This window comes from Fusarium vanettenii (assembly GCF_000151355.1).
Source record: "Fusarium vanettenii 77-13-4 chromosome 10 genomic scaffold NECHAsca_14_chr10_3_0, whole genome shotgun sequence".
In the NCBI taxonomy this organism is placed as follows: domain Eukaryota; kingdom Fungi; phylum Ascomycota; class Sordariomycetes; order Hypocreales; family Nectriaceae; genus Fusarium; species Fusarium vanettenii.
In genome coordinates this window covers 139153-150683 of record NW_003315871.1, presented here as the reverse complement: position 1 = coordinate 150683, position 11531 = coordinate 139153, and the positions used below count along the sequence as shown (strand labels likewise).

The 11531-nt window shown below is 52.6% G+C and overlaps 4 protein-coding genes across 4 annotated transcripts; 1 reads left to right on the top strand and 3 right to left on the bottom strand.

Annotated features, from left to right (window-relative positions):
- Nucleotides 1–538: 538 nt before the first annotated feature.
- On the bottom strand, nt 539–2804 carry NECHADRAFT_51054 (uncharacterized protein; the record flags this gene model as incomplete). The annotated part of the gene is made up of 3 exons (XM_003047514.1): nt 539–2427; nt 2473–2640; nt 2696–2804. The coding sequence occupies 3 exons, from the start codon at nt 2802–2804 to the stop codon at nt 539–541; spliced, it is 2166 nt and encodes a 721-aa protein (XP_003047560.1).
- Nucleotides 2805–3298: 494 nt separating this feature from the next.
- On the top strand, nt 3299–7210 carry NECHADRAFT_64142 (uncharacterized protein; the record flags this gene model as incomplete). The annotated part of the gene is made up of 3 exons (XM_003047689.1): nt 3299–3458; nt 3517–3941; nt 3992–7210. The coding sequence occupies 3 exons, from the start codon at nt 3299–3301 to the stop codon at nt 6989–6991; spliced, it is 3585 nt and encodes a 1194-aa protein (XP_003047735.1). The 3' UTR covers nt 6992–7210.
- Nucleotides 7211–7516: 306 nt separating this feature from the next.
- Nucleotides 7517–8776, bottom strand: NECHADRAFT_105510 (uncharacterized protein). Its single transcript, XM_003047513.1, has one exon. It carries the CDS (start codon nt 8434–8436, stop codon nt 7531–7533), a length of 906 nt encoding a protein of 301 aa, XP_003047559.1. The 5' UTR covers nt 8437–8776; the 3' UTR covers nt 7517–7530.
- A 224-nt stretch (nt 8777–9000) lies between these two features.
- NECHADRAFT_85840 (uncharacterized protein) lies at nt 9001–10615 on the bottom strand (the record flags this gene model as incomplete). Its single annotated transcript, XM_003047512.1, has 4 exons — nt 9001–9426; nt 9477–9868; nt 10167–10428; nt 10478–10615. 4 exons carry the CDS (start codon nt 10613–10615, stop codon nt 9001–9003), a joined length of 1218 nt encoding a protein of 405 aa, XP_003047558.1.
- Between the last annotated feature and the right edge of the window lie 916 nt (nt 10616–11531).

Sequence of the window (11531 nt, the reverse complement as noted above, 5' to 3'; positions counted from 1 at the left end):
GAGCAATCAATGTCCAAAACGTCCCAAACGATGGAGTCCAGGGTCCTTGTTCATCTTGCCGCCCGTCTTTGATGCTGTGATTGGACACCGCGGGTCTTGTCATGCGCCTCTCGACGGGCCGCGAGAAGCGGCCAGCGGCTGCAGAAAATAGCATCGACTGGACCCGCGCGTCCAATGACGCTTCTGATTGGGACGGGGCATTCGGACACCCTAGAGCCAAGCTTCCGTCCATCATGACTTGCATCTGTAGTGGATGGATGGTCGAGAGATAGCCGCGAGTCCTTCTTCACATGTTGGTTTTTTTATTGACGTGCCTGTCAAGTTCATTCTGACAAGCAAACACCTTGTAGGTAACATGTATTTTATAGGTGAACCCATTGATTCTGTGGCGCAAAGTTCCCGAGCTGTCATTTACTCTACCTTCAACCCAAACCCTTCCAAGCTTACGGTGGTATTACAAGACATATATTCCCATTCCCTTCTTGAACCCTATACGCAGTATACGCAAAACACACCCAAAACGGGCCTCGCCTCTCGGCTACTTGGCAGGATCCTTGGGAGCTCCATCCATTGGGCTGCCAAGTCCACCACCGGCCACACCTGCTGCTGCCGCCGCCGCTGCAGACTCGAGGTGAGCGGCTCGGTCGACATCTGACGAACTGAGCCAGTACATGGACAGGAAGACCAGAAGGTGGAGCATTACGCAGTATGCTGCGAACAGGTTTCGGCTGGTACGCGAGGCGAGAACCATACGCGTCAGCGAGTACACCACCCTCTCCGGAAGGCTCATCCGTCTGTATGCTCGGGCAGATTCTCTACCACGGAATGCCGCGAATGGAGAAATGTTGGACTCGTATGCCTTGCGATACCTGTCCAGAGCGATGCCAGGGTTTCCCGTCTCCCCAATCGACACTGTTGAGGGGTTCGGGTTTGCCCCGTAGGCGGAGGACGTAGCTGCGCCGCCGCCTCGGTTGTAGGTCGACACATATCTCGTCTTCTCGTACAGGTTCAGGTTGTCCTTTTGTAAGGCTGCGACTTCCTGGCGGAGCTGTGAGACTGTTCGGTGCGTGTCCGAAAGCTCTTGCTCCAGCTCCGTATTCTTCTTCTTGTAGCGGTCACGCTGGGCCGTGACCATGGGCAGCATGCCCGAGCCACCTCCGTATACTCGCTCGCCTGGCTCACTACCCATGCGGGGGTCCATGCCGCTGATAATGGACGATGTCGGCGAGATTCTGCCGCTCTTGCGGCCGATTGTTCGGGTGACATATGTGCCAGCCACAGAGGCTCCTGACGGGAAAGCATTGGCGCCCTCCTCCTGGAGATTCTCAAGGTCACTCTCCAACTTTTGGTTGAGGTTCTGAGACCGTTCTAGCTCAGCGTTTGTCCTCGATAGCTCTTCCTGAAGATTCTCAAGGCGACTCTGCAGGTCATTATGGGAAACACGAAGTACAGTCAGCTCATCGCCAAGCTTCTTGTTTCGAGCCAGGAGAAGCCTCTCCAGTGAGTTGCCTTCCGCATCTCCTGACTCAAGATGCTCTCGTACTTCATCGTCGTCGCCCGTGGAGAACTCGATGCTCTTGAGGACTTCAAGTTCCTGCTTGATTTCATCGTAGTCGCCCCACTTCTGGACCTTGGCCTTTAGAGTGTCCCTTTCGCCCTTCAACTTGTTCACTTCCCTCTCAATGGATCGTAGTTTACCATCCAAGTCTCGCTTGAGACCTTCTTTTTCCACGCGTGCAGCTTCCAGCTTGCGGATCATGGATTGGTTCTCCGACCTCATGCGCATATAGCTGGGGTCATCTTCAAGGGAGGCTTCGGGCTGTGATTGAACTGAAGATTTGGCTTGCGCCAGCTCCAGTCTCATCTGCTCATTTCGGGCCTCAACTTCGGCAAGACGAGAGCTTGTGCGATCAAGGTCGGCATGAAGCATCTCAAGCTCGGCGCTTGAGACCTGGTTACGCTGAGCCTCCTGGTCATCTCCATTCTTGCCCAATCGCTGGTTGACCTCGTAGCTTGCTCGCATCTCGGCCAACAATCGTTCTTGCTTTTCCAGCTTATCCTCCAGCGCCTCCTCCTTGGACTCCCAGTTGTCTGTCTTTTCCTCTAGCACGGCGGTCCATGATGACTCTACCTCCTTCACTCGGCTGTCAAGGTTCTCTTCCAGTTCCTTTCGGGCAGACCGTTCGGTCTGTAGTCTCGATTCGGTCTCCTCCAACTGAGAAGTGAGATCTGTGACAGTTTCTTGCAAACGCTGGTTCTCTTCGGTAATTTTTGGCAAGGTGTCCTCAGAGAGGAGCATCGAGTCGACCGAAGCCTCGAGGAGCGGATATGGATCGGGTGCGTCAGAGAAAGAGGTATATGTCTGCAAGAATGCCGAGTTGACAGACTTGGAGTGGTTCGTAAGAAGGTCAATGAAGGTTTGGTAGGCTGCATCCAGTTAGAATAACCTCATCATGAGGACGTAGGTCGTACACTTTAGCAGGCCCTTGATCTCCGTAAGCTTGGTGGCATCATCGAGCTTGCGGAACTCCTTGGTCTTTTGCGCTAGTTCTTTGCGTTGTACCGTCGAGTCTCGCTGGTAGGCTACAATGTCGGATGCCGTATTGTCTAGATTGGAGACGAGGGTGGTGAGGTCGATAGCTGTCAGCAGAGTTAGTATCACGCATTGTGTGATGAGGACTCTCTGGTGTCGTACTCCTCCATGCTGAAATAGCATGCTGGAACTTGTTCTCCCCCTCGAAAGTAGGAGCTGCGGGGGCTTCGTTGGAAGTTGCCAGGGCGGCTTCCACGGCTGCGTCCGTCATGGCGTTGTCGATCGTGGAGAATCAGGGGCAGCGCAGAGAGTGAATGGCCTTTACCGCCACGATGCTATAAGAACGAGTGTGTCGCAGTTGGTGCTTCCAGTAAATAGTCGTCAGGAGTCGCCGTTGACGTGGTCAAACTGGATCCATGAGATGGTGATTCCGGTGATGAGCTGAAGGAATGTGTGTTCCCTTGAACTTGGGGCCAGGTTGCTGGCGCGTCATCAAATGTCATTGGCTGAGAGAGCTGTCAGGCTGAGAATGCCAAGGCCGGCGCCACAGGGGTCGGCTTTATCCCGCCACAGCCTTGCAGTTCAGCCACCTCTTATCACTCCACTTCTGGAAGCTCAGCACCTGCAGCTACGTACTGTATCCACTCATGTCAACTTACGCCAGCCTAGAGTGGGCAGCTTGGACTCGCATCTTGTCTACACAACAAGCCAGCTTGTTTGTTACCTCGAGTTTGTTCAGATGATGCTGCCGACAAGACCGCCGCTATGACATCCGATGGCCCAGGCGACGGGCCTCCAGCTTCCAGCCTGGCGCTGAACACCCGCGAAGATGGACCCTACGTTCTGAGGACCTTACTTGATGAGGTACCGCTCTCCGCGGATGGCTCCCAGGACGACATCAAGATTAACTGCGTCGACTACCTAGGTGGGTGCTTATGTTGTCCGTTCATGTCGCATCTCCTTGCTAATTCAATCGTACACAGACTCGAACTTGTACGTCGGCACATCGGCCTCGGAACTGCTTCACTTCGTCCAGATTCCTCCCGACCCCAAAGACAAGTCCGGACAACCCATATACATCCTAGCCTCCCGATTATGCCCCCAATATGTGGAAACTCCAGGTACACCAGCCTCGCGACCCGGTGTTCAGCAGATCTTGTTGTTGCCGCGCGTCGGCAAGGCATGCATCCTATGCAACTGGACCGTCACCTTCTACTCCCTCCCCGAGTTGAGCCCCGTTTTTGGATCGACGTTGGTTAAGAACTGTAGCTGGATTGGTGGTATCGACTTGAACGAACCTTTGCTTGATGATGGAAGCTCGGAAAGGAGCTCGGGAGTCACCATCCTCCTCTCTCTTATGCGGAAGATCCAGGTCGTTCGCGTTGGCGAAGACGCTCGTGCTTTCAAGGTGCGTCTCTGCGGTTTGTGTCTAATGTTGGCCTTACTGACATGTGCTAGAAAATTGACTTCTCGGGAAGCACTCTATCAGTGCGCCGAGACTCGATCGCATGTGTGGCAGACTCCAAATCTTATGCGCTCATTGACGTGGAGCAACAACTCAAGATCCCCTTGATGAGTATCTCGTCGCTCGAAGAGACGACCCCACCCAATGAGATCGGACATGCCCAGAGCATTGCCGCAGATACATCAAGTGGGATCCTTCGTAGCTCTTCTGCCGCCAGTCGCCCATCATCAGAGGCGCCAGGTCATAGTCGGAGCACGAGTTTGGGAGGCTCAATTCTGGGAAGCATACGCCGGCAAGATCAACACGGCAGTGAGAGTGAGGATCCAATTGCTCGCAATGCTTCACCGCAGCCATCGACGAGTCCTAGACCCCCCATTGAAAGGATGTCTTCGCCAAACTTTCCATCACTAGATAAACCCTTGCCTGCTGCGCCTTCGCCTTCCGGCACTCCTGTCCCGCAAGCAGACCCGAGACCCAAACCTGGCTCAGTCTTCTTGAAGCCTCATATCACCTCTCCGACCCCAGATGAGTTTCTCATTGTCACCGGAACTAGTCCTCTGGAACCTGGAATTGGCATGTTTGTCAATCTTGATGGCGACCCTACTCGCCCAACACTCGAGTTCGCTAGATACCCGAGAGAAATTGTCGTTGATAGCCCGTCAACAGACTTGACCTCGTCACAGTCAGGCCTGCCGCAACAAGAAGAAGGCTATGTTCTGGCCTCAATGACTAAAGAACAGGACGACGGTCTGTATCATGGACTTGAAATCCAGCGACTTGATGCGGGCTCAGTGACATATCCACAGAAGCATTGGCTCACAGCCACCCAAGCCGGTCACGATGCGGTATATGGCATTCGTTCGCTAGCTGGCAGCGAAGAGACACGGTTTGAAGAGATCGTAGACAGGTTATGTCAGAGGAGATACACTCCTTTCTCTGTCTCCCCGTCAACCCCTGACCCAGCTTCAGCCTCTATCAAGTCTGTGGACTCGAGAACAGCATTATCGATAGAACAACTGTCCAAAGAGAAGGAGCTTTTCGAAAGAAATATCGACTCTCAAGATGAAGAATCACTGCCAGAAGAGTGGGAAGCAAACCGCAACTCAGAAGGAGAAGAGTTTACCCGGCAACTCGCGAAAGCTGAAGCAAGAATAGCAGTCTGGAGCGGGAGTCGAATTTGGTGGGCAATCCGCAACCCTCTGCTCATTCAACTTGATGCTGCTCTGGAGGCAGCATGCCCAGGAAAGGTTCTAAGCCCATGTGACTTGGATAAGCGAGCTATTTTCGTTGCTCTCAATCAGATCCGGGGACAGGAAGCCCGGACTGAATTGGAGTTTCTGACTCTGGGATATATACGACAAAAGGCCGGGATCCTGCTTCTAGTGAACATGCTCAAGTCTCCTGATGACAAGAAGTTTACAGAGTCAGAGATCAAGGCGCTCGAGGAGGTCCTGGTCGAGAGCAGCCTTGATCCCAGAGTGGTATTATCACTGATCCCCAGCATCCGGAACGAAATCGTCGAAGGCCAGCGTGGAATCTGGATCTGCGGCGGAGTGAGAAAGACAGCGGATGCCTACCTACGAAGCAGAGATTTCGAGATGACAGCTAAGGACAGCATTGGAACTCTAGAACCTATGACGATGCACTTTCTCCGACGATACCTCGGTACGTGGCGAAAACGAAAGGGATTTGGTAGTGTTGCGGATGAGCGAGAGGTGTTTCACACAGTTGACGCTGCCTTGCTACTCGTTCTGCTCGAGATAGATCAACATTCTCCCAAGGGACTGGGCAAAGGCGGCGTTGTCCGTTCAGAGCTGTACGAAGTCGTGGACAAGGGCGTCGACTGCTTCGACCGTGCCGTGGGCCTGCTTGAGTCCTACCGCCGCCTGTTCGTCCTCAGTCGACTGTACCAGAGCCGCAAGATGTCTAGCGATGTACTCGCTACATGGAGGCGAATCATCGAAGGGGAGGCAGACGTTGGCCAGGAACTCCGCGACGGCGAGCAACGAGTTCGTGAATATCTTACCAAGATCAGCAGCCAGGCTCTCGTCCAAGAGTATGGTGTATGGCTGGCCAACCGCAACCCGAAGCTCGGCGTTCAGGTCTTTACGGAGGACAAGGGGCGAGCACCCAAGTTTGAGCCGGCACAAGTGGTTGAGATTCTGCGAGAAGAAGCGCCAGAAGCAGTCAAGTACTACCTTGAACATTTGGTATTTGGCAAGGGGCATACCACCTATATCAACGACCTCATGGCCTACTACCTCGACGTTGTCGTGATGGACCTTGAGTCGTCGTCTGTCAGCCGGGACATCGTGAGAGCAACGTACGCGGCATACCGGGCTCTCCAAGCCCCGAAGCCTTCGTACAGCCACTTCCTTCGGGATAATGCCCCGGACGACAATGAGGTTTGGCATAGCCGTCTGCGGCTGCTACAACTTTTGGGAGAAGCACATGACTATGATGCTGCGGCAATCAGAGATCGCATCTCTAGTCTACCGGATGATCTGCTTGTTCCCGAGACTATCATCCTTGCTGGCCGCGAACAGAAACATGACGACGCTCTCCGTCTCTTGATCCACAACCTTGGCGATTACGACACAGCCGTCTCGTACTGCCTCCGAGGCGGAGCCAAAACCTCGGGTGTCGCCCCTGCTGAGCGACCCTCAATCGAGGAGCAACACCGCCTCTTTCACGTTGTACTACGCGAGTTCCTCGCGATAGAAGATGCCAGCGACCGTGTAGAACAGACGGGTGCTCTGCTGGAACGCTTCGGTGGGTGGTTCGAGATCGACGAGGTCCTGGGACTCATCCCGGACGACTGGTCGGTCGACATCGTCGCAGGCTTCCTTGTTGGAGCACTCAAGCGTCTTGTCGGCGAGCGACGCGAGACTATGCTTACAAGAGCGCTCAGCGGGGCAGAGAACTTGAGAGTTAATTATGATCTTGTGGTCAAGATAGAGGAAAAGGGACCAAGTGTTGAGGCGCCCAATTGACGAGCCAATTGCAGAGATGGGCAGCCATTTTAATATAGATGATGTGATGTGATGGGTGGAAGAGAAGGATTTCTTGGCGGATTTGTGTACAGTCGAGGTATATTCAACCCATTCAACGGCCATATGCTGTCCAGCTATGATGTTTGCTTTGATCTTTTACGATACATTGACGGGTCATGTTCAGGTCTAGCTACAATCCTACACCGTCTTTCTACCTTTATTACATGGCCTAGTTACTATGCTTAGTCTAACTCCTCCGTCGATCCATGGCGTCTTGTGCTCTGGGTCAATCTTACGCCCCCTCACGACCGCCATGCTCAGCCCCAATGCTGCGGGCGGTAGTGAGACGGACAAGCGGGCAGAGAACCAATCATCCAGGGCTAACAAACAGAAGGCCGTACGGCATTGTCTTGCTCCGCCACGGGTGATACCGAGGGTTCCGGGTGTTGCGAGGGGTCTGTGGTCGTGGGTATAAATGAGCCTCTCAACCCCCTTTTCCCTCTCTCGCTATTCCACCACTTGACGAATCGAGTCGCCCCTCACGATATCGAAATCCACTTGAGTGAAGCGACGACGAGCCATCTCTTCCTCACGGTGACGTCGTCTTCTCTTTCGGTATCCCATGGTCTCTCCTCGCCGTTGCAGTCCCTCTCCCAGATCCTCTCGACCTCGAGCCCAACCTCCTTCAACGCCTCCGCAGCGTAAAATCCACGCATCTTTTCCCGACCCGTATGGAAACCAGCGACGACCCAGCAACGAGCATCAGGTGTACGCCGTAGGAAGAAGGCGATGGACTTGTGAAGGTTGGCGTGCTGCCAGGGCATCCAGAGACAGTCGGCGACGATGACACGGTCGAAAGCGTATTGGTTGGAAGAGCTTAGGGAATCTGTCAACTCACCCCACGAATGACCCTCGACAACGATGGACGATGTTGGCGTCACTGCTTCGGGGGATGGTGAGAAGGATGGTTGGATGTTGCGGGCCACGTTTGTGCGGAGGGTTTTGAGGACGGGTTCAGCTGGATAATCGGTCACGACGACTCTCTTGGCCCCCAACAACCCTCCCATGATGCTAGGAAGCGCAGTACCAGCACCGAGCTCGAGCGTATTCAACCCCTTGACGTCAAACGAAAGACTATCCTGCGCCTCGCGGGGTTTTTCGAGGGGAATGCCCAACGAGTCAGCCTCGATGAACTCGGCGAGAAGGAGAGATGCGTTCCAGAGGTAGTGAGAAAATAGCTTGCGGTCATCTTCCTTGACGGGGTCGGCGAGGTCGATGATGAGAGGCTTGGGGAGGTGTGGCGATGCGTATGAGAGGGAGTGCTCTGCGTCGCCGTGCTGGTTGGTGATGTCGTCGGGGAAGATGACGCCGAGAGCTGTGGAGAGGTAGTCTTCTGGTTCGTCGGCGGTTTCTCCCTTGAGGGAGATTCTCCAGGTGAGGGACATTTTTGCTGATGTGTGTATCTCTTGTATGAGATGTGATATTTTTGGTGTTGATGCCTAACCAGCTCACGCGAGCACCTTGATGACTCCCCAAGAACCACTTGGTCTCATAAAATAGGCTCTAGAATGAACGAGTAAGTCCTTTGAGTGTGGTGAGACTGGAATTTTCAAAGAGAGATGAGTTGCAACTGTTGAAGTGTAAGAGTTGAGTGAGTGAGTTTGTAGAGTATGGGCAGATATCTTGCCTTAGTTATCGATCGATCTGGTGGGGCAATCGCAACCTTTCCATCCATGGAACTAGAAAATTTGCCAAGTCCGACCGCTTTTTCAATGAGTAACACGGATGCCAACATGAATCAGACAACGAGTTTCTGTTTAATCAAGGGTTTGAATTATTATCTTGTTTTGGTGTGTCTTTTGAGTGAGTAAACATGTTGTTTGTGTAGGCAACGTCCAGTCTTAAGTATCCAAACCAACCACCCTTGATATCCAAACGACGCAACTAAAGCAATCGTAACCAATCCTTTTCTCTCATAATATAGGGCCCCTGAGAGTAGTATACATACCTTATACAGAGTTGGAGTTGTCGGCACACGACCAAGCCGCCGCCCCCTTCGTCTCCTTGAAAGCCTTGATAACCCCAACAACAGTCCCATACGTCCCAGCAACTGTGAGAAACATTCCTGAAACGACGACAAACACAGCAACGCAGGCCTGGATAGTCCAGCTGAGACTTCTCCCCCCGGAACGGCCACTACTCCAATTGTCGTACAGCCACATGCATCCCATCGGCTGGAAGCACATGAGCGTACCTAGAAGAGCTCCCACGAGGGACACGAGGGCGTGAAAGATAGGGATTCCGCTGGCGATAGCGTACGCGCTTAAGGAGACTGTGAATGTGCAGCCGAGCCAGCATGCCCAGTGGGTGAATGTGTTGGCGGTTAGATGCCTCGATCCACGGAGGAAGCGGATAAACGGGTACTTGCTTGCGGCCTACGACTCTTAGCATTTGCCCCCTAGAAATTAACCCTTGCTTAACTTACATGAGCATTAATGGTTGCACCAGCAAGAAGACCAGGGAGAGCAAGTCCATAAGCAATCTTCTTAATAACAGGTCCCGCAGAACCCAAAGCCGGCGACGCAACATAAGAACCACAGTAGTAGTACACAATGATGCCGATGATGATGTACGTAGCAGTGACGGTTGACTGACAGAGTACCAACGCCTTGGTGTATTGCCTCGGATCCCGCATCTCGGCCGCGATGGGGAAGAAGAGCGGCGTGCCAGCGTAGGCAAATACGAAAGTGCAGATGGCAGAGATGGCGTCGGCAAAGCTGGGGTTGTTGGAGAGCTTGTAATCGGATACCCATACTCCTTCCTGAGGGGCTTCTGAAGGACGGTCTTGGATTGCTGTGGCGATGGTGACGATGTAGACTGACGAGTTATAGTTGGTATAGGTGTATCAGGGGTTATGGGAGGGGTTTACTTGCCTGCGATTGTGAGGGAGATTACGCCGCCCCAGGCAAGCCAGCTTATATTTGCCAGAGTACGGATACTGCTACAGCCAAAGACTGCAATGGAGGATACGGCGACGAAGACTGCGGTGCAGGCTCCGTGAGTCGACATGGCGTTTAAGCTGATCGAGATGCCAAGAATGCCCGACGCAGCAACAAAGATGGTATCTACGCTTCATCAGCAGTCATACCAGTTGAATAGTGATGTTCCAACTCACACAGAACAAACGCAACGCCGAGAAACTCTTGCCCAACTCTACCAAACATGAGCCCAGCAGCATCATCAATGCCCCAAATCTCTCGATGCCTCAGCTTAAACATGCCAATCACATAGTCCGACCAGCTTGTTAGAGCAGCAACGATCAAGAGACAGATGATGCCTGGTATGATGCCCAGGGCATCAAACGCGGAGGGAATCGAGAGGACGCCGAGGCCTATTTGAGACTTCATCATGAGGGCAGCCGAGCCAAGCCATCCGACCTATTTATCGTCAGCTCTTGTTATGAGATAGCAAATACGGGATATTAACGTCGCGGTAGTTGGGTCCTTTCTCGGTAATGTTGCCAAAGACTGCGTCGTGCCCGAGCGTAGGATCATTGTCGACTTCCCCCGCTCCGGAAGGCAGAGTGGCGAGCCCTTCCTCTGTGTCTTCTTTGCTACCTCTCATTATGCTGACGATGTCATGTAGTTACAGGCTGTTTTCCGGTATGGAAGCGCGACTTTGTTGTCTGGATACCTGTATTAAGGGGAAGAAGATGATCAAGACTTGATGAAGGAAACGTATCCGTGTGGCAGACATGACACAAAACAACAGACATGAATCTTTATACCTGTGCCTTATCATCCAAATGCCATGTCCGAAGGGATTCAGTTGCATCACCATGCACGCCCATTACCGCCTCAACAAACCCTATCCCACAATCTCCTATGCTTTCTTTCCCCTGTGATGGATAAAAAGGTGCTCTGATCATGTGCCTTCTCCTGACTGAAAGGAGGGGGCATGCAGGATCGAAAGCTTAGATTGAACTCCCAATCAAACTATCATCGTCGACTCCGCGTTCCAACGCTTCCTTTTTCCATACCCCAGATTCTCTAAACAAGGTGTCTCCTGTATCTTTAGGGGTTTGAGGAGAGTTGATCATGGAGATTGTGCAATGTCTAGTTAGAAAGAACGTCAGCTGATATACAATTACATGTTCTCGGCGAAATTGACCGTCTCATGGTCACACGACAGTAATTTGTTCTCTGTTATCAGGGTGAACGACCATAAACTCTAAGCTTGCCAGGTGACGCCTACAATATGCACCTCCTATCATGTGGAAGCCAGTCAATGAGGGGATGATCAATATCAGGGATTAGAAATCGCTTCAGTATCATAATCAAAGCTGTGAGAAAGAGTAATGTTTTGTGTCGACGCTGTCTTCAGGGATCGGGATATTTACACTTCGCCCAGGCACGGCATGCGTAACTAAGCTGGTACGAATGGAGACGAAACTCGAGCCTCAAGTCAATTAGAATAGACGCTCTAGTTGCTTGTGAAATTTCAAAAGATCTACTACGTTAGAGGTCAAGACCATCAGGAG

What these genes read in the sequence shown, in the direction of transcription:
- NECHADRAFT_105510 (XM_003047513.1), bottom strand. Translation starts at nt 8,436, where the DNA reads ATGTCCCTCACCTGGAGAATCTCCCTCAAGGGAGAAACCGCCGACGAA.